Source organism: Nelumbo nucifera, chromosome 3 (assembly GCF_055504915.1).
Source record: "Nelumbo nucifera cultivar China Antique chromosome 3, China Antique-T2T, whole genome shotgun sequence".
NCBI lineage: Eukaryota > Viridiplantae > Streptophyta > Magnoliopsida > Proteales > Nelumbonaceae > Nelumbo > Nelumbo nucifera.
Window position 1 is genome coordinate 9,781,498 of NC_142651.1, and position 23,287 is coordinate 9,804,784.

General features: G+C 37.3%; 1 protein-coding gene and 1 long non-coding RNA gene across 3 annotated transcripts; both read left to right on the top strand.

The window, feature by feature from the left end:
* The first annotated feature begins 691 nt into the window (after positions 1-691).
* LOC104593219 (protein NUCLEAR FUSION DEFECTIVE 6, mitochondrial) lies at positions 692-13,042 on the top strand. The gene is made up of 3 exons (XM_010252982.3): positions 692-1,010; positions 2,441-2,559; positions 12,848-13,042. Exons 1-3 carry the CDS (start codon positions 826-828, stop codon positions 12,865-12,867), a joined length of 324 nt encoding a protein of 107 aa, XP_010251284.1. The 5' UTR covers positions 692-825; the 3' UTR covers positions 12,868-13,042.
* Positions 13,043-15,949: 2,907 nt separating this feature from the next.
* Positions 15,950-22,651, top strand: LOC148800947 (uncharacterized). Of its 2 annotated transcripts, XR_016083674.1 has the most exons (4): positions 15,950-16,916; positions 17,812-18,310; positions 18,441-20,450; positions 20,559-22,651. It is a non-coding gene; the product is annotated as an uncharacterized LOC148800947 (long non-coding RNA). The 2 variants fall into 2 exon arrangements; XR_016083673.1 differs by having other exon boundaries at positions 18,441-22,651.
* The last annotated feature ends 636 nt before the right edge of the window (positions 22,652-23,287 follow it).

The window sequence follows — 23,287 nt, forward strand, 5'->3', positions numbered from 1 at the left end:
AGTCTTTTTGCTTCAGCAACATGTATTTTTCCATAAAATTATCATTTTATAGGGGATACGTAAGATATTTGAAAAATTAAAAAGAAAGAAAATTAATAGGTTTATTGTCAAATACCAAACTATAGGTTATCAAATATAATTGGATCTTATCGGCTTAGACCTGAAAGCCCAATCCGGATTGGATCTTATCGGGGCTTGGTTTATTCTGGATCTATGTTTTCTTATTGGTCCCATGTCTACTATGACCTGGCCCAGATTCCGTTTGATTAAACCCAGTTCAACCATCTGGCTAAGATCAGGATTCAAAACATGAATAAATGTACTAATTTGTGGACTGAAAAACCAAAATACGAAGTTGTTTTATGAAGTTTTAGTAGAATAGGTGGCTCTTGCTTGAATTAAGTAGTTTTTTTTAGTAAAAGAGATTCAATGCAGCTTTGCATTAAATAAGCCAGCTCTAAGTAATTAAGTGGTAGTTAAGCCTATGAAACTCGATCTGATCATAAAAACTTTTCCACCTCTATCAGACTGGGTTTGATCCCAGATATAAATTAGGCTGCAAATAGTTAAGATTATTTCACGTATTATGGGCTGGATCTGGGCTTGGATTTGTATGGCCAATTTAGAACCGTTGAACCGGCCTGTCCATAGTTCACAATTCACATACAACCCGGCCAGCCCATTGACAAGCAGCAGCAACAACACGGTTCTTGCCTCTCGCCCTCCAAACTCGAATTTAGGGTTACACCACAAGGTTGGAGCTTCTGTAACTTGTAGGCTGCAGGGCAGTGAGGGAGAAACAAAGAAAAGGAAGATAGAAAAAAAATGGCTAGTAGCTGTGCTAGACGAACTCTTCTAAGCTCCTCTGCATCTGCAGCTACCATTCTAAATGGTTGCAGGTCATCGTCATCTTCACATATCGCTTCAGGGGCGACTAAGCTTGGGGGATTCGCTTCAACAAGGCCCACTTCTGCTCGTCTTTCTCGACATAAGCTTCCCTTATTCTCCAGGTTTATATTTTCATGCCATTGTTTTGTTTTTTTTTGTTTTTTATAAATTTACAAGTCTAATTTCGGTATTGATTGGTAGACAGTTGTTAAAAATCCTACATACCCATTTGAAATCAGTGGAATATTTAATGCTTCCTTCTTCTTTTTCTTTACTTTGTTGCATCTAAGAAAGAAAGAACCTTTTAATAATCTTCTGTGAAGTTGTACATCTCCTGTTTTATCCAGAATGTGGTGCTTATTGACCATTTACATGCCATCCAAGCCAAGTTGTGAGCTATGTCATTGTTGGTTCTACTTATATATTAAATGTTTACATATTCAAAACTACCAAAATGTTTATAAATTATACTAAGTAATGGGATTTTAATCTATCTGCCTTGTTTGCATTCTTTCTTCGGGTGTTCTGCTACTACCCGTGCATCCATCTTTAACCTCAGCTGCTTGATTGCGTACTCTCAAGCTGTTTGCAGTCCTTTGATGGTTGCCCAGTGTTCTGATTCTTGACTTCGGTTTGCTGTATATGGTTGGCTTGCTGCTACAAGAAAATCTTTTTTTTTTTTTTCTTTTTGCTGTTAGTATCATAAAACAAATGCCTGCCTTCCCAGAAACTGGATCATATGAACCATCAATATAAATTTGAAAACTATTCCGAATGTTATTGTCAGCTCAATAATTGTCATTTTCTTCCTCCTCCGGTACCTGTTTGTTTTCTATGGTATATACTATTTGATACTTCCCACTACCCAGCATGGATCTTGTTCTTTGTTTGTGTGCAGTTTGCCATTTCTTGCATCCCAAATTAGTGTAAATATGACGAGGAACCTTCCCCCACCATGCACTTTATTCCTCTTTTGTGATTCAATAACTTAGTTTTTTCCCCATTCTCCACTATTAATTGAAGATGAGTATTTATTTGTTCAGACTTCAGAATTCAGTCCCAGATGAGTTTGGAACCAAACTGCTTTTGCAAAATCACATTGGAAAAATAGATGATGGGATGCCTCTATCACTTAATTACAGAGATCACAGATTTGGCCCATTTCATTTGGAACTCCTTTTATTCTTTCTTACCAGCAGTCTCTTTGCTGCCTTTTCTTATCATTCATTTCATTGTGGTTACCCATTTAGGATTCTCTCAATTCTTCTTGTCATAATCATCGTTATCATGACTGCTATTGTTGTTGTTCTTATTGTTACCTTTTCTTTTAAAACTGTATTTAAGTTTCCCTGTTCTTCTTTCCTTCCCCCTTCTTTTCTCATTTTTGAAATTGCACTTTTTGAGTCTGCACACTGATAACTCATTTGAGGTTTTTGTTGGTTTTTCTTATTTTTCATGTGTAAAATTGTTTTTTTTTTTGCATTTTTAATTGAGGAAGATTCTTTTATTTATTATCATGTTACTAACACAGCATTATTATACCATTCTGTAGGCTTCCTGTGGAGTTAGGTTGTGCTCAGTCTTTGATGCCATTGCACAGTGTTACTGCTTCTGCATTGCTCAAATCAATGCTTTCTTTAAATGCTGGAAACTGGGGATGGCTTTCTGAAGGTATTCCATGCTCCTTTCTGTATTTCGTTTCTTATCCACTATTTTCTGCCTTATGTTGCACGTTACTGCCAATTGGTAAAACTTGGTTTTGCTTGGGCCTGTTATCCAGAATGTTTAATCTTGTAATTGGACATATCTGTTTCAGTAAGTTTATCCTTCTTTGCTATTCTTTTTAGTCCCATCTAAATAGGAGGTATTCATATCATATTCACTAGAAAGATAATCATGCATTTTTAAATTATATTGGCATAAGATCTATATAAACTTCTTAATTAAGATGGTTCCCAATTTTGTATTTTGTAGTTTTACTTGAATGAAGAGTGATGACATAGTCAACTAACACATTTGTAATATGAACCAACTAAGCATATTTGAGTTTTATAGGATGCACTGAAAATAAGAGAACTCTTAAAATAAGAAAAATATAAAGAACCGTATAATTTATGGGGACATTCAGGTTGCATTCGACACTAAGTCTTTGATTCAATGCTAAGAAGGCAGATGATTTTCAATATGAAATATTTTGCTTATATTTCTACCCCTTTTATGTTTAAAAGAAAAACAGCCTAAATATTAAATCTGTATATGTGAACTACTTTTTATGTTATGTGAATTTTAAGAGTATAATTTTTATAAGGTTGCAAAATGCATTATAAATGTGTATTTTTCCACTTCATAGTGGAACAAGTAGAGGACAATCAGGGAATTTGATTGTTATCTGTTGATTAGTATCACAGATAATCACTATCAGTTCCATTTATCCATCTGATTATCTGATTGAGAGCTTACACTTGCTGGTGCATTTAAAGTCATAGAATTGTTAAGTAAAAATGACATAATTTACAAAGTTAAATAGGATATAAATCTCTGTGTTAATGGCCTTGAAAGACTTGCTGACAACCCCTAGAAACCTGTCTCTGGCAATTTATACTTGTTCCTGATGGTATTGGAATCTTACCAGTTTTTCTATGTGGTGCTCACAATTTAGTTAGTAAATGTTTCAGTTACCAGAAGGAAGCCTAAACTTTTTATTACTCACTAAGCTTTTTTGGAAGAAAGAAAGGAGTTAATTAAAACTTAATTATGAATATCAACTTTAATCTGGGCCGGACCTTAACTGGTACTGAATAACAATTATATGAGCATAAACATTAGGACTCTTTTAAAGGAAAATATTTATCAAATTTTAAGATGTTATTTTCCTTTTTTTTTCTGTTTTTATTCCAATATAAATGTTTGAATTTTGGAGCTTTTTCTGTTGTAAATGGATGAGTGTATCAGGTCTGGAACTGCATGTGCCCACACAGGTCCTGGCTTGGTGCATATAGTATAAGGGTGCAACTTAGGTGGGCTCAAGTTGGGCATTTGTTAAAATTTAAGGGGTATGGCCTGAGGGCCTGGGCCTAGTGTAGTGTAAATTCTTCAAATTGAGTACCCTACTTGCACCCCTAATATAATTTAGTCCAGGTATGGACATATATGAACATGAATTTAGTGCCATTGTGCTTAAACTTCTAATTTGAAATTTGGAATTGCAGCCTGAAAAGTTCATTCATGTTAATAGCAATTAAAAATCTAGTACAAATTAAAGGTTTTTAATGTGATTAGCATTCATTATACTACATTGTTATTATTTAATTGGTAATGCTGCATTATTCTTTACCTTGTATTCAGACTTGCACAATCCTTGATAAGATTTTCAGGAATTGGGATTGGAACTATTTTCATCTTGATTGATATTGTTTGACATGAAATGGCTGTTTTCTGATTTGAAAATATGATTTTACCACCTTACCGAGGAATCCCTAAAGAAAAATTAGCAATGGGTAATTTAGGTTCTAAAGATAGACTAAAGAGTGATAACTTGAGTTACTGTGGGTCAACAAAGTAAGGCAAAAGAGGGTAGCAAAATCGAAGTGATGGGAGTTGGAATTATGGTGAAAAGTAACAAAAGGGAAAATTGGGTAAAAATAGTTGGTTGCTTATGCAAGAAATTAGGAAGAAGAGGGAACTAAATACCAGGTATTTATGGTGAGGTGTATGAGTGGAATCCACATACTATTGTGTTCTTTAGGGCTTGATGTAACCGGAAGCGTGTCGTTAACCACTTTGGAACACCAGTTTAGAGATTTATAAATTTTTCCAATCCTCACGTAACCTTAAACAACGTAGTACGTAGTGAGAAAAGGGTCGAACCCACAGGGAAGTGAGGGAAAAATTATTATTTTCTCGTTTTGGACAAATAAAAAGAAAATGAAACTGGGAATTGCAGAAAATAAGAAAATAAAATCTATTAATGCTGAAATTAAAGGCTTGAAATTAAACAAGACAATAATTAAAATTCAGAAATTAAAGGAGTACTGAAATCAACAAAAAAAATAAACAAAAGTGATCCAAAATTCGGATCCAGTGGCGGTAGCTGTAGATTGGCCAGACAACTTGCAGGAACCCCTCTTGACAAGATCTGGGTGCCCTTCCCTTCTTCAGCCCTCGAGACACCTTAGCCTTGAACCGGACGAATTCAGATCTGCAAAGCACAAAAGCGAACATAAATTAAATCTAAAAGGGTGCTGGAATAAAAATAACAGAAATTAAAATAAAGAAAATAAAAGGTGGTTGATCAGATCCAGTGGCAGTAGTTGCAGATTAGTTGAATAGCTTGCAAGAACCCCTCTTGACAAGAACTGGGCGTCCTTCCCTTCTACAACCCTTGAACTCCTCAAGAAACCTTAGTCTTGTGAACTGGGTGAATTGACCAACCCCCTCTCCAGGGCCCTTGGGGTCCTTTTTATAGAGAAGGATGGATAAAACTGGGATTAGAGAGAAAGAGGAGGTGGCAGCTGGGTTTTAGCAAAAATATGGGCGCCCTAGGGTTTAGAATGAAGGGTTAGGATGGTTTTAGGGTGATCCTAAGGCTGAGAAGAAAATGAGAGGGTGCCCAATATTATGTAGGGCTGAGATTTGGGCGCCTAGAAATGGATGGTGGAGATTGAGGTGCCTAGGATTGAAATGTGGAGATTAAAATGAGTGGGTGGCGCCCTAGAGTGGATGGCTGAGAAAGAGAATGGATTAGAGGGCTGAGATTTAGTGGCTAGGGGCTGAATGGTGAGGATTAGGAGGTAGGTGGAGCCCTAGGGTTAAAAGCTAAAAAAGGGTGCCCTAGAATGAATGGTGGAGATTAGAAGGGATGGAAGGTGGAGATTTAGCAGCTAGGGGCGGCTAGGGTTTGTTAAGGATGAAAAGATTAACTTAGAAGGCGCCCTAGGGTTTGCTAAGGAGAGGGGAGCATGCTAATACAGTAGGAGGGGCGCCATTTTGGGTTTAGCAGAGATAGGAAGTGCCTTCCTATGCTCAGTTTTTCACAAAAACACCCCCTCTCTCAGTTGGACTTCACACCAACTTCCCAAAAACTGCATTTCTGCTATGAAACTTCCCCAGTTTTCCATAAGATTTGCACAGAGACCCTTAGAGGTCATAATATTGAATTTTACTGGGAAAATGGGACATTTTGACTATTCTAAGGCCTAAAATACCCCTGAAATGATGCCCTTAAGGCATCAAAATATAGAGTTATCAGGGCTCAAAGTAGGTTGAGGATGATTGGTTGTCATCGGAATTGGATGGTGAGAGAGATGGTTTTGACAACCTTTGAAGTTTGTCACATTTTATCAGGGAGGTGAAAACCTCTATTTCCAGAGCAAACATCTCATTCAGGTGGATTCTCAGGACCTTCAACTCATTGGTCAACGGTCTGGCTAATGGGTGATCCAGAAAATGTTTGCATTCAAAAATTCAGATTGTAAGATCCACCCTGTAAAATCCCATTTTATTTTTTGGATTTTGATTATTCTACCACTTTGGGGATCGTTCTACCAAAATCCACTCCCCAAAAATCCATGATCAAGTTATGGATGGGTTTTAGAGTTGGCCACATTGTAGAATTGACTACAGAATCTCATTGTAAAATCTGAAGCAAACACCTCAAGTTCTTCCCAGAATCTGATTTTGGAAAGAATTCAAATTCTAGAATGCTATCCAATAACCCCCTAGGTAGGGATTAGGAAGTAGAGTTATATTGAGGATCATTCTTGTCGTGTGTGATTCCTGTTGTTAAGGTCTTTGGAACCGTTCTCCTTTTACAGGTTGCTGGTGTTTGAATTTATTTTTTGTTCCTTATTTTTGTGCATGCTTTATCTTTTTGTCATGAAGAGAAAACTGAAGTGAATTAAAAAAGAACAGTTGGACCATTGGATAAAGAAGGTTGTTCCTGCCACCAACAGTATGTACTCTTAACTCTTAAGTCAACTCTAAATACCTATTAATCTTAATACTCCAATTAAAACTAAGCAAGCCAAATTCAACTCCAAGACAGACAAATTAGAAGCTTTCTAGTCTTGTCATTAGAATTGAAGTACATATCTAGCTTACACCTTACCATAAAATGGCCGTATTTTTTCAAAAAATGCATGGTTTACAAGATTTTTTTTTCTTATTGGATAGGTAATTGAAGTACATATCTAGCCACACTAAAATCACATCAAACAGACAAGTTTTGACTGTAAGAAAAATGATGTTATTATAACCACAACTCAAATTTCTAAAAATCACTTCAAGGCACTTTAAATTATATGACCCCTCTATGATGACTAGCCCTAGCCTTATAAAACTAATTAACTAGAAAAATAATCTTTGAAAAGCTCTAATTGACCAAAACTATGAAAATGGAACTGATGCAAAATCTATTAAGAATCAGAATCTTCTTTCATGGTTTCTTTCCTTTGTTCCATGCCTGCATCAGCTATGCTACATGAATATACTTTCCATTTGGTATTTTGTTGCAAGGGGTCACTTTAAGAAAAAAAAAGAAGAATTTGTTGCAACGGATGGCGATGTGTTCTGAGAAATCTATCAAATTGGATCTCTCTAAGCAGACTGTGATTATTAGCTTATTGCTGAGAAGCATGTGCATTAAGTTGTTTGTAGCACACTGGTTTCATGAAGTACATATCTAGCTTACACCTTACCATAAAATGGCCGTAATTTTTTCAAAAAATGCATGGTTTACAAGAATTTTTTTTCTTATTGGATAGGTAATTGAAGTACATATCTAGCCACACTAAAATCACATCAAACAGACAAGTTTTGACTGTAAGAAAAATGATGTTATTATAACCACAACTCAAATTTCTAAAAATCACTTCAAGGCACTTTAAATTATATGACCCCTCTATGATGACTAGCCCTAGCCTTATAAAACTAATTAACTAGAAAAATAATCTTTGAAAAGCTCTAATTGACCAGAACTATGAAAATGGAACTGATGCAAAATCTATTAAGAATCAGAATCTTCTTTCATGGTTTCTTTCCTTTGTTCCATGCCTGCATCAGCTATGCTACATGAATATACTTTCCATTTGGTATTTTGTTGCAAGGGGTCACTTTAAGAAAAAAAAGAAGAATTTGTTGCAACGGATGGCGATGTGTTCTGAGAAATCTATCAAATTGGATCTCTCTAAGCAGACTGTGATTATTAGCTTATTGCTGAGAAGCATGTGCATTAAGTTGTTTGTAGCACACTGGTTTCATGAAGTATATATCTAGCTTACACCTTACCATAAAATGGCCGTAATTTTTTCAAAAAATGCATGGTTTACAAGAATTTTTTTTCTTATTGGATAGGTAATTGAAGTACATATCTAGCCACACTAAAATCACATCAAACAGACAAGTTTTGACTGTAAGAAAAATGATGTTATTATAACCACAACTCAAATTTCTAAAAATCACTTCAAGGCACTTTAAATTATATGACCCCTCTATGATGACTAGCCCTAGCCTTATAAAACTAATTAACTAGAAAAATAATCTTTGAAAATCTCTAATTGACCAAAACTATGAAAATGGAACTGATGCAAAATCTATTAAGAATCAGAATCTTCTTTCATGGTTTCTTTCCTTTGTTCCATGCCTGCATCAGCTATGCTACATGAATATACTTTCCATTTGGTATTTTGTTGCAAGGGGTCACTTTAAGAAAAAAAAAGAAGAATTTGTTGCAACGGATGGCGATGTGTTCTGAGAAATCTATCAAATTGGATCTCTCTAAGCAGACTGTGATTATTAGCTTATTGCTGAGAAGCATGTGCATTAAGTTGTTTGTAGCACACTGGTTTCATGAAGTACATATCTAGCTTACACCTTACCATAAAATGGCCGTAATTTTTTCAAAAAATGCATGGTTTACAAGATTTTTTTTTCTTATTGGATAGGTAATTGAAGTACATATCTAGCCACACTTAAATCACATCAAACAGACAAGTTTTGACTGTAAGAAAAATGATGTTATTATAACCACAACTCAAATTTCTAAAAATCACTTCAAGGCACTTTAAATTATATGACCCCTCTATGATGACTAGCCCTAGCCTTATAAAACTAATTAACTAGAAAAATAATCTTTGAAAAGCTCTAATTGACCAAAACTATGAAAATGGAACTGATGCAAAATCTATTAAGAATCAGAATCTTCTTTCATGGTTTCTTTCCTTTGTTCCATGCCTGCATCAGCTATGCTACATGAATATACTTTCCATTTGGTATTTTGTTGCAAGGGGTCACTTTAAGAAAAAAAAAGAAGAATTTGTTGCAACGGATGGCGATGTGTTCTGAGAAATCTATCAAATTGGATCTCTCTAAGCAGACTGTGATTATTAGCTTATTGCTGAGAAGCATGTGCATTAAGTTGTTTGTAGCACACTGGTTTCATGAAGTACATATCTAGCTTACACCTTACCATAAAATGGCCGTAATTTTTTCAAAAAATGCATGGTTTACAAGATTTTTTTTTTCTTATTGGATAGGTAATTGAAGTACATATCTAGCCACACTTAAATCACATCAAACAGACAAGTTTTGACTGTAAGAAAAATGATGTTATTATAACCACAACTCAAATTTCTAAAAATCACTTCAAGGCACTTTAAATTATATGACCCCTCTATGATGACTAGCCCTAGCCTTATATAACTAATTAACTAGAAAAATAATCTTTGAAAAGCTCTAATTGACCAAAACTATGAAAATGGAACTGATGCAAAATCTATTAAGAATCAGAATCTTCTTTCATGGTTTCTTTCCTTTGTTCCATGCCTGCATCAGCTATGCTACATGAATATACTTTCCATTTGGTATTTTGTTGCAAGGGGTCACTTTAAGAAAAAAAAGACGAATTTGTTGCAACGGATGGCGATGTGTTCTGAGAAATCTATCAAATTGGATCTCTCTAAGCAGACTGTGATTATTAGCTTATTGCTGAGAAGCATGTGCATTAAGTTGTTTGTAGCACACTGGTTTCATGTTAACTTAGTTTTTGTTGGTATTAATCACTGCCTGACACCCCCATAGGGGTCCTTACTCTTTTAAGAGAACAGTACAACATCACATTGACAGCTCTTCTCTTAACATAGTTGATGCTTAATATTCTGTCACTAAGTAAAGAGAACCCCCTTCATATTCCTTTCGACGTCTTTTGTTATTGATAAGAAGTGTAGGTGGGGAAATGCATGATTGAACTTTTGGGTTTTGCATGGTCTACTTGATGGTTGATAGCTACTAAAACAATATGAATTGTTGGTATTAAGAGAGCATATTTAGAGCTCTAAACTTTAATCTTCTAGGAGTTGCATCTTATTGAGGTCGACAAGACCCCCCCCCTTTCAACTAATGTTATGCATCTTTATTCTTCTTAATATAAAAGATTTTTATTAAAAATAAAAATAAAATGAGATCCCCCCTTCCTCTTCATCCTGCTCCTAACCCCCCTCCTCTTAAGGAGGTGTAAGCCTCCTTGTGTTTGAGAGGCTTATGCCTCTTGCGTTCTGAACTATGCCTCACGCCTCTAGGTAGTGGAATGCCTCTCGTCATGCCTCCGCATTTTAAAACATTGTTTGAAACCTTAAACCGTAAAGCACCTTTCCATTGTTCTAGTTTTGCATTCAGCATATCTTTTAGTCTTATAAATCAACACTATATCATCATCATCATCAGGAAGCAAAAACAAAAACAACATGGGAGCTCTTCCTATGTAGTTGAGCTAAAAGTTAAAGACCAAGTGCCAACTCTTGGTAAGATCCACTGTGATTGGAAAGTTTCTCTACCCTTCCTAAGTTCATACACTGGTCACTGCCCATTAATGCATGTATCAACCTCCTCCCCCTGAAAAAAAAAGGAAAAAGAAAAGAAAAAATCACCAGGTGGAAAAATATAAATTAATACAATATCAATATAAAATTTAAACTTTGAAAGAAGCAAATCCTGTTAGCTCAATTGGTTAAAGCAACATGTTATTAACAAAAAGGTTGTAGCCTCATTGATCAGAAAAAACAAAAAGGTTGTAGCCTTGTGCATTCAAGTCCTACATAAAAATTCTAAAACCAAAGTTATAATGTACAAGGTCAACTCATAAAGACATGGCAACAAGTCAGGGGAGACACACCTAGGTTCAGGTCAGGCACACCCACAAAATGAGTCTTGTCTGTGAACTGCGCAGACCTTTTAAAACACTAGCTTCCATGTGAACAAGGCTTTCAATCTAGAAACCATATCTGATGGTGAAATATTAATTTGGATGCTGGTTCCATGGGAAAAGAAGCATCCCTGGTGGTGGTTGTGTTGCAAAGTGGAAAGGATGATCTGATGATGAAAGTTTATGTCCCATTAACTTAAAGACTATCTTGAATGATCCAGTGATTTAAAAGGCGTGACTAAGGCGCACAGGCAAAGGCGCATTTCAGGGTATGCACCTCACCTAGGTCCTAGGCGCAGCCCTTTCAAAAGGCGCACGCCTGGGCTAAAGGCGCATGCCTGGTGTGCCTTTTGAAAATTTGACGCTTTTTTGCTTTTTTTGAATATAGTGGCTGGGCCAGGGGCTCCGCCCCCGATCCCTGTGCCACGCCCCTCGAGGCAAGCACAAACAAGTCCACGTTAAGTCTTAAATTCTTAATTTTCACACAAAATAATGATTTTATAGTTTTAATTGCTTTTTAAGAAGACCTTTTATTAGGATGAATGAATGAACAACATTCTTCTTAAAAAACAATTAAAACTATAAAATCATTATTTTTTGTGTGAAAACTAAGAATTTAAGACCTAACGTGGACTTGTTTGGGCTTGCCTCAAGGGGCATGGCACAAAGGCGGCTCGTAGAATCAAGGATGTAATAAGTTTTACATTACATTACCTACTTGAAGTAATGCAATTGAGTGAAAAAAGAGATTAGAGGTTTTACATGCTTGAAAATGTTTATATGTTTGATTTTATTTTTAAATTCTCATTCGAGTATGCTTTACATCTTATGTTTATATATTTTAATTTTAGATAATAGTTTTTTTTAAATATTATTTTAAAATTTAAGTTTATATTTTTTATTAATATTATGTTTAATTTTTTTTTTGAATTTTTGGCTTTTTTTTGAATTTTCTGACAATTTTTTTTGATTTTTTAGTTTTTTTTTTTGTATTTTTGCGCCTTGCTTCGAAAAGGCACTCGCCTCGCCTTGCACCTTTTTTGCGCCTCAGGTGCAAATTGACCCCTGCGCTTATTTTGCGCTTTACACTTTTAAACACTGGAATGATCCTTGAGGCTTGTGTCTGCCAGCATTCTTTTAGTGTATTGTCATCACCATCCTTGATGGTAAGCTTCGTAGTAGTGCAGTTTTACACATGCATGATTGAGAAATTTTATGGTTTTTTTTTGGCATGAGAAGGTTTATATTTGTGCAACCTTTTTTTGGGTGGATGTGTTCGCATTCTATTTATTTATTTATTTTTTCGGGGGGAGTCTGCTCTCATTTCTTTCTATTTTTCTAATATCTATAATCACATTCACATTGGGGTTGAGAAAGAAGGGAAATCTTTAACTTTGCTTCTCAATTGGTTAGAGTATCTAGTTATTAACACAAAGTTATGGTACTGGTTAAAGGCAACAAGAACTCAACTCAACTCATTCCAGCCTTAATCCCAACCATTTACTATTGGGCTACATGAATCCTGTCCTGCCATTATGTTTAATTACTAGCTCCAAGCAACCCACCAAGGTCACAGCCTCACATGGTGAATGCAGACCACCACTGTTGTGATAAGGCAAATGATGGTGATATATTTGATGTTGATAACGATGATCGGTTTCTTTTGTGGACTTTAATAGTATTTGCAATTTATGGGTCATGACATGATAACGAGAAAGGTTTATATTCAAACTTTGACATTGCTTCTCTGTTGCTTGGTTACAGGATTTGCAACGCCTCTATAGCAGGGCTAGTTGTCCCAAGATACAACTGAAGACAATCCAATCATAAGGAGATGCTTTCTGTTGTCATGTGGAATACCTTATTTCAATTTTCAGAGAGATTTTGGGTCGAGTGCACCGGCAATAATTCTTGTTTCTGTTTCTGGATTTTCTAATTAATACACTTATTATTTCATCATCCTATCATCGCTAAGTAGTCTCACTTTTAAAATCCTTTTCTTCTGAAGGGTGACGTTACAAGGTTAGCCAAGATCTTTCCCCAGGGAAAAAGAGAAAAAAGAAGAAAAACAAAATAATAAGAGATGTGAATTGCTAGCTGTGTAACCAATGATAACGTCTCATGCCAATAAAAAAAATAGATGGGCTGAGAGGTCGCCTGTTTACAGTGGGTTGAGGGAACCTGCAGATGAAATAGTCTTAATCATCAAGCCTTGTCCAAGTCTCAGTCGAATGGGGCCGGTTACATGAATCCTGTTTTGCGTTGGTTAGTTCGTTCTATTCACTATTCGATGCCATATCCATTCTTAAATTATGGTCGCATTTGTTTTTGAGAATTTAGTCCTGCCTCCGGTCATGCGATTACGATTAGATTGATTGCAGGATCTTCTATGTTATTATTCGTGGGAAATGTTCCTGATACACGGTGGGATGTGACTCTAAGGCCCATGTGGAAAGCTCTCTATGAGCAACAGATCCCTATTCAGTTATTTGGATGGGTTGCTGGGTCATAAAACCAGAAAGCTAGTCTATTGCCTTGGAGGTTAGCTTTATGGTGTATTATTATTAGTTTATTACTGGAATAACTGACAAAAATGGATTATTGGTGTTCAAATGAGTAGACATCACTTTTGAGTCATAGTTGATTTATCTAAATAAAATTAATTGCGTTCCATGCTTACATGAATTAAATGTTGCCCAGTGCAACCTGGGTGGAATCAGGTAGAATAGTTTTTAAACATGGGATACATTTGCTTTATCAGGTAGCCAGGCATACTATAATATTATTAGGAAACTATGTTTAGGGGAAATTAGAAAAATATCAAATTCTTTTAAAGTAAAATCAAGGTCATTGATACGTCAAACGGTTCAAATCCAAACATTTGAAGAGGTTCCAATGATTTTAAACATTAAAATCCCTCTTAACATAGCTCTCCAATTATTGCACCAAAAAAGTGTTTCCCAGTTTTTTTAGATGCTAGTACTCAACTATATTAGGGGTGCTCAACGGAAACTGGAAAACCAAAAAATTGAATCGAAATGAAAAATCCAATTAATCAAACCAATCAGTTCCATTTCGGTTTAGTGTTTTTTAAAACCCGGTGGTGCCAATTTGATTTCAATTATATCCAATATATATTATATTTTTAACTATTTTTTTATAATATATAATAAATTATATATATATATATATATATTTGTATTTATATTATATCATAAATATAAAAAATTGAAAAACCAAATCAATAAAAATATTGGTGGTACTAGTTTGGCTTCAAAAAAAGGGCCCATTACTTGGTTAACCGAACTTTGAGTACCCTTAAGGTATATCGATGTTTTGAATGATGATGAGGATGAAAGGAAGAGTTTGGATCTGCTGAGTGCTGATCACATTCACCCAGCCACGCATCAGAAATATCGGTTGTACTTTACATCACCAATGTTCTTGATGTGTGATTGGATGAGCGTGGCCAACAATGTGTTGTGGTCAAGAGATCTGGACTCTGAAAGGAAACAACCATTTTGTTCATTTGTGGAAACTGTTCCCCACATTTCTCCTAAAGGGTGGAACATAAGGGTAGGGATCTGCTACCAACATGCTCCCAATCACCACAACCACACATTGGGAACATCTCCCTTGTAGTTCATGGGAAAATGTTCCCAATGTATGACTGTAATGGCTTGTTGGAACAGTGTTAGAGAAGATCTGAATTTTAAACATAATTGTTACCTTTAAGCTATGTTTGGTTTAAAGGAAAAGGTAGGGAAAGAAAGGAAAAAGTAAGAAAACCTATAAGGTTCAAACAATATCAAGAAGGGAAAAAAATTATATATATATGCACGTCTAAGAGAGATGGATAAGATTTTTTGATATAGTGGACTGGATGGATGTATGTAAACCATGGAAAAATAAAAGAGAAACAAAGAGCATGTTAGAGGAGGGCGAGAAGAACAGGAAAAGAATGTCTTGAACCGTTTAACTTCCATTATTGTATATTTTGGAGATCAGAACCTACAATGAGATTGAACCCTTGACTACAAATTTGTAATTTGTTTCTAGTGCCTATTTCTATTGTGGTTTCTTTTATAGTTTTAATTTAAAATAAATATATTTTTTGGGAAAATTATACATAGGTATCACATACTTTGGGGGTAATGATATTTAAGGGCTTCAATGGGAAAAATATACTTATTGACCAATTTTCCCAAGCTTATTTTATTTATCATTAATTTATGTTTGATTTGAAGGGAAATGTAGGAAAACCTATACAAGGCTTGTAAAATTTTTCTTACCTTTCCCTACTTTCTCCTTCAAACCAAACACAGCCTAAATTAACAGGGCCTTAAGTTCAGCACTATTAATCAATTACATTGAGAATTTGAGTGGTTGAATTACAAAATAGCTCATTTTGAATTACTTTTGTGCGATCCTGATAATAAATTCCTTGAGCTGGTTTGAAGGAAACCCAATAAAAAAACAAATGTAAAGGAGAAAAACATAACTCATGAAAATTTTCAGACTTTACCCATTTAATCCACCCATTTGGTGGGTGTGATTTTATTTTGAAAAACAAAAGCAACTGCAACATCACCAAAATTATATTGTTTTTTTTTTTTGATGTATCAATTGTTTTAATAAAATAATTGTAAAAGAGAAAATCATACTTAATGAACATTTTCAGACCTGACCCATTTAGGGGGTGTTTAACAATATGATTAATTTTGTTTTTGAAAACAAAAACTGTCACACCATCAAAAATGTAAAATTGTATTATACTTGCGATGTGGCAATTGACAAACAAAACCAAGCATAGTATGGAAACACCCACCCCCACCCCTTCATATGGCCGGTTGTAAATAGGTTAGAATCGCCCATTGTACCGTCCCATTTTTCTTTCTCACTTTGCGTTTTGTTTTTCTCTGGTATTAATGAACTGGATTGGATCTCTCTCTACTTTTTTTTTAAATGATAGCGATTTCTCTAGATCCTCCCTTTTATCAAACCATTATTGTTACATTGTCTGCTGATTGATGACCGTCGTCACTCGTCAGGGTGCAAATAAGTATATAAAATACGGAGAAGTACGGATACATTCGATGCAGATTTATGAATCACTATAAAAGAAATATTGATCTTTAGCGACAGTCAATTAAAATCGCCTTCTTCCCGCCCTCTTTCTCTCAGTCATCTCTCTTTCGCTCTCTTTCTCTCAGTCATCTCTCTCTCTCTCTGTATCCAATCTCACCTTTTAATTTCTCTCTGTTTTCCACTGGACAACACCAACCGGCGATGCCTAGGTAAATCAAAACCCAAATTGATCAATTCATCATCGGAGAACATCCTGTCCTTTTTTGTTCAGCCACTCTTCAACTCTTCAATCGATATTTTCTCTTCTGAATCAGTAAGTATTCAATTTTGGTATAATGAGGATAATTACTCAATCAACACGAGGTTTTAGAGCCTTTCCTTCTATTTTCTGACAAGTTTTGGTGTTTATATTAATCAGAATCAGTTCAGCCAAACTGTATGCTCAAGTTGATTTCATAAAATATCTAGCTATAGAGTTTAGGTTTGTGATTCTTGTTGTATATCTGATTCTTGCTTTTGTTCCTAAGAGAACCTCTCCCACTCAAATAGGTATGAGCTAGCCCACGTGCCATGTAAGGGTTTGTGAGTTTGTAACTTATTTAAGTTAATGGCCAGACTTGCAGTTCATGTTTGTAGGTCGTGCGGTTATTTTGAAGCCGGAAGCTCTGGTAGAGTCCATGTGTATTGCTTCGACGAAAGTCTGAATCTCGTTCTCATCAGAAAAGATCTCGAGCTCTTCGTACAGGTAAGCTTGTGCTTTGATCAAATAGTGGAAATAGAAATGGAATTTGATGCAATGCAACTTTTCTTTTTCAAAGAGGATCTTTTCAAATTACTATTCCAAGGGCCTATCTGACTCATGGAATTCGAATTGGATTGTATGATTCCATCTCTTAGAATCGAAATTCAGATTTGCAGATCTGTTTGTCCTATGCGCCACAGTTAGAATGTTTATTAGATCTTTTAGATTGACGTCCTGAGGTTGGAATTTTACTACTTCTTTGTCTCCTTTTGAACAATTAAACTTGAATTCAAATAGTAGGTTTACGTTCGGATCGGAAGTAGAAGTGGAATTTGCTCGTTGTAATGCAATGGGTTTCGGGAAGATTCTCAGATAACAATGGTAGACCCTATTTTGTGCAAGTTATTGGGATTGAATTGGAATAGAGTATTAGATTGCTGCAGTGAACTACATAACTAGAATTCCCTTCAATTTCTTTAATCCTTGGTTTCTAATTTTCTACTGTTTTCCTGGCTCTGGTTTAGACAATTACAGGTTTCTGGTTTTGGGGCTTGTCTGCTAGGTTTTCTGTGGTGTTTTATTTGTTTTAAACCATAGACACTTTTATCCCTTCTAAAATTCTTTACCATATAATGTTGATACTTGCCTTGGTTTCATGACAAGATGAACATCAAAAAAGTTTTTCCTCTATTTAGAAAACCTATCAAAATGCTCTTTTTTCTTCTATGTCTCTGGCTTCTTGCTTTGTTCTCTGAATGTTTCTTGCCTCTACATTTTTGGCCCATAATTAAAGATAAATGAAGACATTTTTATGTCAACATTTATGAGGCCCATCCTATGATGTACATGTCTATCGTGCATGCTTTACTATGTCCATTATGGTTCATTGTTGTTGCAGAAAAAACTGGGTTTGAGTGCATATGCCAATGATCCCCAGAAGGCTGCAGCTTGAGAAAGCAGAAGATGTTGTTACTAAAGAGTTGTGTCACAAGACACCTGATGAGAGCGGATTTGGCCCTCCAATGATATTGTGACACATGGCACATCGGAACAACTAGGTGACACCCGGAACCACTTTGGCAACAACTTGCCTTAGCCAAATTGATGGTGTCCCACCAGGCGCGACCTGGTGGCCTGGCCCAGGCGCCGACTTGGCGACCTACGAGATGTGCTCACCGATAAATTCGGCATGCATATTCTAACACTCCCACAATCCTTGGAAATTGGCCCATGTGTCGAACGATCCAAAGGGTGGTCAACGTGTATGGCGGTTACCTCCAAGAATCTCGAACCACTTAGATGACCTCGCTGAAATCTCGGATATGGTGCATGAAGCCCACGCCAAACAATGCCTATATAAAGGCACCAACCCCAATGGCAAGTAGGCAAGTAAGCAAGTAAGCAAATTCTAGCTCTCACACTTTGTGAATTTTAGCTCGCAGTCTACTATGAGAGTATTGACTTATGCATCGGATAGACCTCACCGGGTTAGCCACCCCAGGTCGTCTGACATTTGGTTCCTTGCAGGTCTCTAAAGAGCAACGAAGCTCATCAATCCAGCTCGTCACCAGGCAGCTCGGCACCTGGTCAGCTCGGCACCTCCCAGGCAGCTCGGCACCTAGTCAACTCGGCAACTCATAGGCAGCTAGCCACCAGGCAGCTCACCACCAGACAGCTCGACACTAGGCAACTCGCCCCTAGGCAGCTCACCACCAGGCAGCTCCACTTCAGCCTGAGTCATCGGCCACTTGGAAGCAGACCAAATGACAAGGTACTTAGCCAAAAAATTGATACATCACCAAAAATCGATCCATCAATTGGCGCCGTCTGTGGGAAACGCTACAAAAAGCTAAGTTATCATCCTCTAAAAGGCTAAGTCCTCACTTTTTAGAAACTAAAGCTCTTGCTTTATAGTTTCCATTTTTTATGAACTCAACTTTATTGCCAATATACTAAGCGGCTCTACCAACTTTATTTCAACTTAGATAAAACCTCATCAGTCCTCTTCACGAGGTACCCTCTACAAAGATGAGCTCTGCGTGGCTTCCACGGGAGTAGGCGGCCAACAGACTGCATGGACGCCCCTGCCGGTCGAGCCTTCCAAGGCTCCCGTGCGAGCTGGTGACCTAAAGTCAGTAGTGCTGCCCCCGTAAGTCGAGCTCCTAGTAGCTTCTTGTAGGAGTGGGTAACCGACATCACTAACAAGGCTGATGTAGCGTAGTCGTAGCTCTAAGGTGCCGACCTGGCAGCCCAGATGCGGCCTGGCGCGACCCGGCACAGGCGCGACCTGGCACAAGCACAAGTTGGCAGCCTGGCATAGGCGTGACTTGGTGGCCTGGCCCTGGCATGAGCTAGCAGCTTGGCCCAAGCTCGACCTAGCAGCCTGGCACAGGCGCCGACCTGGCGACCTGGCCCAGGCGCGAACTGGCGAACTGATAAAAGACTTCCTCACCATATAAGACCCAGTTGCCTCTTAAGCATGGGCAAAATCAAGGAGCGGACTGCGAGTCGCTCCCAGAGCCTAAGGAATTGAATCGACGCTTACGAGCTCATCGAATTATTCACTCCAGGCCAAAAGGAGAAATCTACTCCCTTCGCCAAGTTACTTTCGGCTCGGGAGTGGGGGGCGGCAAATGATGAGGGCGGATTTGGCCCTCCAATGATATTGTGACACATGGCACCTCAGAACAACTAGGTGACACCCGAAACCACTTTGGCAACAACTTGCCTTAGCCAAGTTGATGGTGTCCCACCAGGCGCAACTTGGCACAGGCGCGACCTGGCCCTAGTGCGAGCTGGCAGCCTGGCACAGGTGCGACCTGGCGGCCTGGCCTAGGCGTCGACCTAGCAGCCTGGCCCAGGCGTGACCTGGCGGCTTGGCACAAGCGCCGACCTGGTGACCTGCGAGATGTGCTCACCGACAAATTCGGCATGCATATCCTAACAATCCCATGATCCTTGGAAGTTGGCCCACGTACCGAACGATCTGGAGGGTGGTCAACGTGCATGGCGGTTACCTCTAGGAATCTCAAACCACTTAGACAATCTCACAGAAATCTCGGATATGGTGCGTACAACCCACGCCAAACAATGCCTATATAAAGGCACCAACCCCAATGGCAAGTAGGCAAGTAAGCAAGTAAGCAAGTAAGCAAATTCTAGCTCTCACACTTTGTGATTTTTAGCTCGCAGTCTACTATGAGAGTACTGACTTAAGCATCGGAGCGACCTCGTCGGGTTAGCCACCCTGGGTCCTCTGACATTTGGTTCCTTGCAGGTCTCTAAAGAGCAACGAAGCTCATCAATCCAGCTCACCACCAAGCAGCTCGGCACTTCCTAGGTAGCTCTCCACCTCATAGTCAGCTAGCCACTAGGCAGCTCGGCACGAGGCAGCCTGCCACCAGGCAGCTCGCCACCTGGCAGCTCCACTTCGGCCTGAGTCATCGGCCACTTGGAAGCAGACCAAATGACAAGGTACTTAGCCAAAAAATTGATACATCACCAAAAATCAATCCATCAACACCAGTCAGAATTGGGGTGTGTACTTATGATATATTTTTTTCATTTTTCTGTTATAAAATATTTAACCTATGCAAGTCTTTCATACCCGTTGTCCACTTTGATTGACTTCAATGCATATTTCAGGAAATGACAGGTTTGAGAGCATTGGAAGGTGATGCTTTAGATAGAATTTTGCAAGCGGCAAATCTCATGTTGTTCTCCCTTTGATTTCTTGACTTAGTTTAGTGTGTATATGCATATGTTTATTTTTCCTTTTCTTATAAACACTCAAATAGGTACTCCTACTCATGGTTTAAAATACTTTGTTTCTAGGTCAGGGATTTTCTTGAAGACAAAAGTTCCTTGAAGTCAAAACGAGAGTGGGTCACCGTTCTGGATGGAACTCAGCAAGGCGCTTTTCAGCGGGTATGCTGTTTTGAACTTCACTCTATATACATACAGATTCACAGATTGCATCACAAACTACCTTAGTGGACTATGAAGGAATAAACTGAATAAAATGAAATGAAAAGAATCTCAATACGGCAATAGAGGAGAAAATAATTGATTTATACCTCATCTCCCCTGAAAAATCAAAATGATCACCATTACTATATACAATCTGGAACTTGAGAAATATCCTACAATTAGTGGAGCTAAAAGCAATTTATTCCACTATAGCCATTTTCATCCATAGAATACCTATAGTTTTCTGGTCAGCATGTTCATATTACAATATTATCATCCTTTGTTCATCATTTTTTTTTCAGTTTAGGAAAGAAAATGATAGAAGTTAAATAGGGTCATGCAATTAGTGGGTCAAAAATTTAAAACTTGGATTGGTACCAATCCCAATCATCAAATAATATGGAAAATCCCCAAAAATATTATCTTAATATTTGTATTAAGTCATATTTATCAAAAAAAAAAAAAAAACATTTGTACTAAGTCAGAATGGGAAATGCTTGGAAGATTTTTTCAAGTATTCACTATGTTTTCAAGTATCCACCTATAACACCCATACCTGCCCATCAATTGGCATCAATTCCGAGCTGGCACCTACCCCCAACTGTATGGTGGAGATAGGATTTCTGGGATGGACTGAACAATAAAAACCCCAAACTTTTAACCACATGGGCTGTTGCTTTCTAGGAATTTCACCTTATGGTTGGGATTATCATTCCTAGCCCAGCCTAGAAAGCCTGGCCCATGTATATTATGTACAAGTCTTTAGGCCTGGGTTTATATTTCAGACACTGTGTGCAGGCTGGGCTTGGTCTTACTTGAAGTTCCTTATACTAGGTGACAAGCCTGGCCCAGCCAATGATCACCCCTACCTTCTGGATAAAGTTTTTATGCAGTGAATGGTGACTATATCCACACTTTCAGACACCTGTTGCTTTAAAATATATCAACCGTTAATGGAACAGTTTCTAGGATATCTAATCCAACAAGTTGGTTCACTAGATTGCTTTTTTGGGCACTGCATCCAAAGATCATGTAAATATCTAGTTAAAGCAACACATCTGTGTATGAAAGCTGAGGGATAAAGAGACTCCCACATGGAGAAGATTCTAACATTATCACCTGGACCACTCTTTTGAGAAAACTGATTTATAATATATAAGTCTAGATCATAGTTTCTAAATATATTCTGTATACAATTAAGCAACAGCTGGAAATGTGCTATTGCTTCTATTGAGGGTTATAGGTTCTTAAAAGCATTGTTTGTAGCTAAGATACAGCAATGAACAGGGCAGGTTGTTGAAAACCATCCGAGTGGCTAAAAAGCAGATGGTTTTCAATGGTTTGTTGGGTCAAAGACAGGACATCTGATTCTTCTTAAGTTAGAATTGGACCAGTCCAATTCATTGTATTCTACCATATGCCATAGTCCTAATAAAAGACAAGTGAATAATCATAATCACATTATTCTTTAAAGTTTATTTTCCAAAAAATCCTGGTTAAGCTATGTGGTAGCTATCTTGGCAATTTAAGGTTAGGATTGAATCATTAGTTCGTTGATGGATATTTCTATTCTTTGCATTATGACACACTAAAGAGTTCATTCCCCAACTAATTAATAGATGGATTTTAGCCAATTAATTAACAATACAATACACATGGAATTCAATTAGGTTTCCTTCATAATTAATTTGAAAACCAGAAGCATAAATATCATCCTCTAGATTCGAATCATTTTAGATAATTAACTATGTTATACTTAAACATCGGGTTTACACTGCAGTTGTACATTGTGGGATATAGCCTGACACCTCACTTAATCTATTTGAAACACCTCTTCCACTGACACTTGTGACTCGATATATGGAAGGTAGCTGACGTATGTATACATGTCTTCATAACAGAGGATTCGCTTCTCATACCTTAGAACAGAGGAAACTTAGTTCAGCATTATGTCTTCATAACAGAGCATAATTTGCTAAAAAATAAAAACAGAGACAGTATAATCCCATAAATGTATTTGAAGTTAAGCAGGGATGCATATAGACACCATAATACCTACCAGTAATACAAACTTGGCAGAGTTGAATATATATTATGTATGTATATATGTACTTCCATCCATGATGAGATGGTTCCATTCCCCCTAACAGTCCTTTCCCCTTAGAAATCCTTGCTCCACTATACAGTTGGAGGTAGGTGTTAGATCGGAATTGATGCCAATTCACGGGTGGGTATGGATGTTATAGGTGGAGGTGTTTATAAATTTGAATTGTTGTAGGTCTGCAGTTCAAATCAGAATTCTGAAGTGAGAATTCTAACTACTAGCCCTCTCCCCCCTATAAACCACATTTTGCCCGTGAATTGGATATCAATCCATGGTCAGGATGCATTCCCCCTATACTATG

Coding starts and splice junctions, on each gene's coding strand:
- LOC104593219 (XM_010252982.3), top strand. CDS start 826: ATGGCTAGTAGCTGTGCTAGACGAACTCTTCTAAGCTCCTCTGCATCT. Junction 1,011..2,440: donor AAGCTTCCCTTATTCTCCAG/GTTTATATTTTC, acceptor ACCATTCTGTAG/GCTTCCTGTGGAGTTAGGTT. Junction 2,560..12,847: donor CTGGGGATGGCTTTCTGAAG/GTATTCCATGCT, acceptor GCTTGGTTACAG/GATTTGCAACGCCTCTATAG.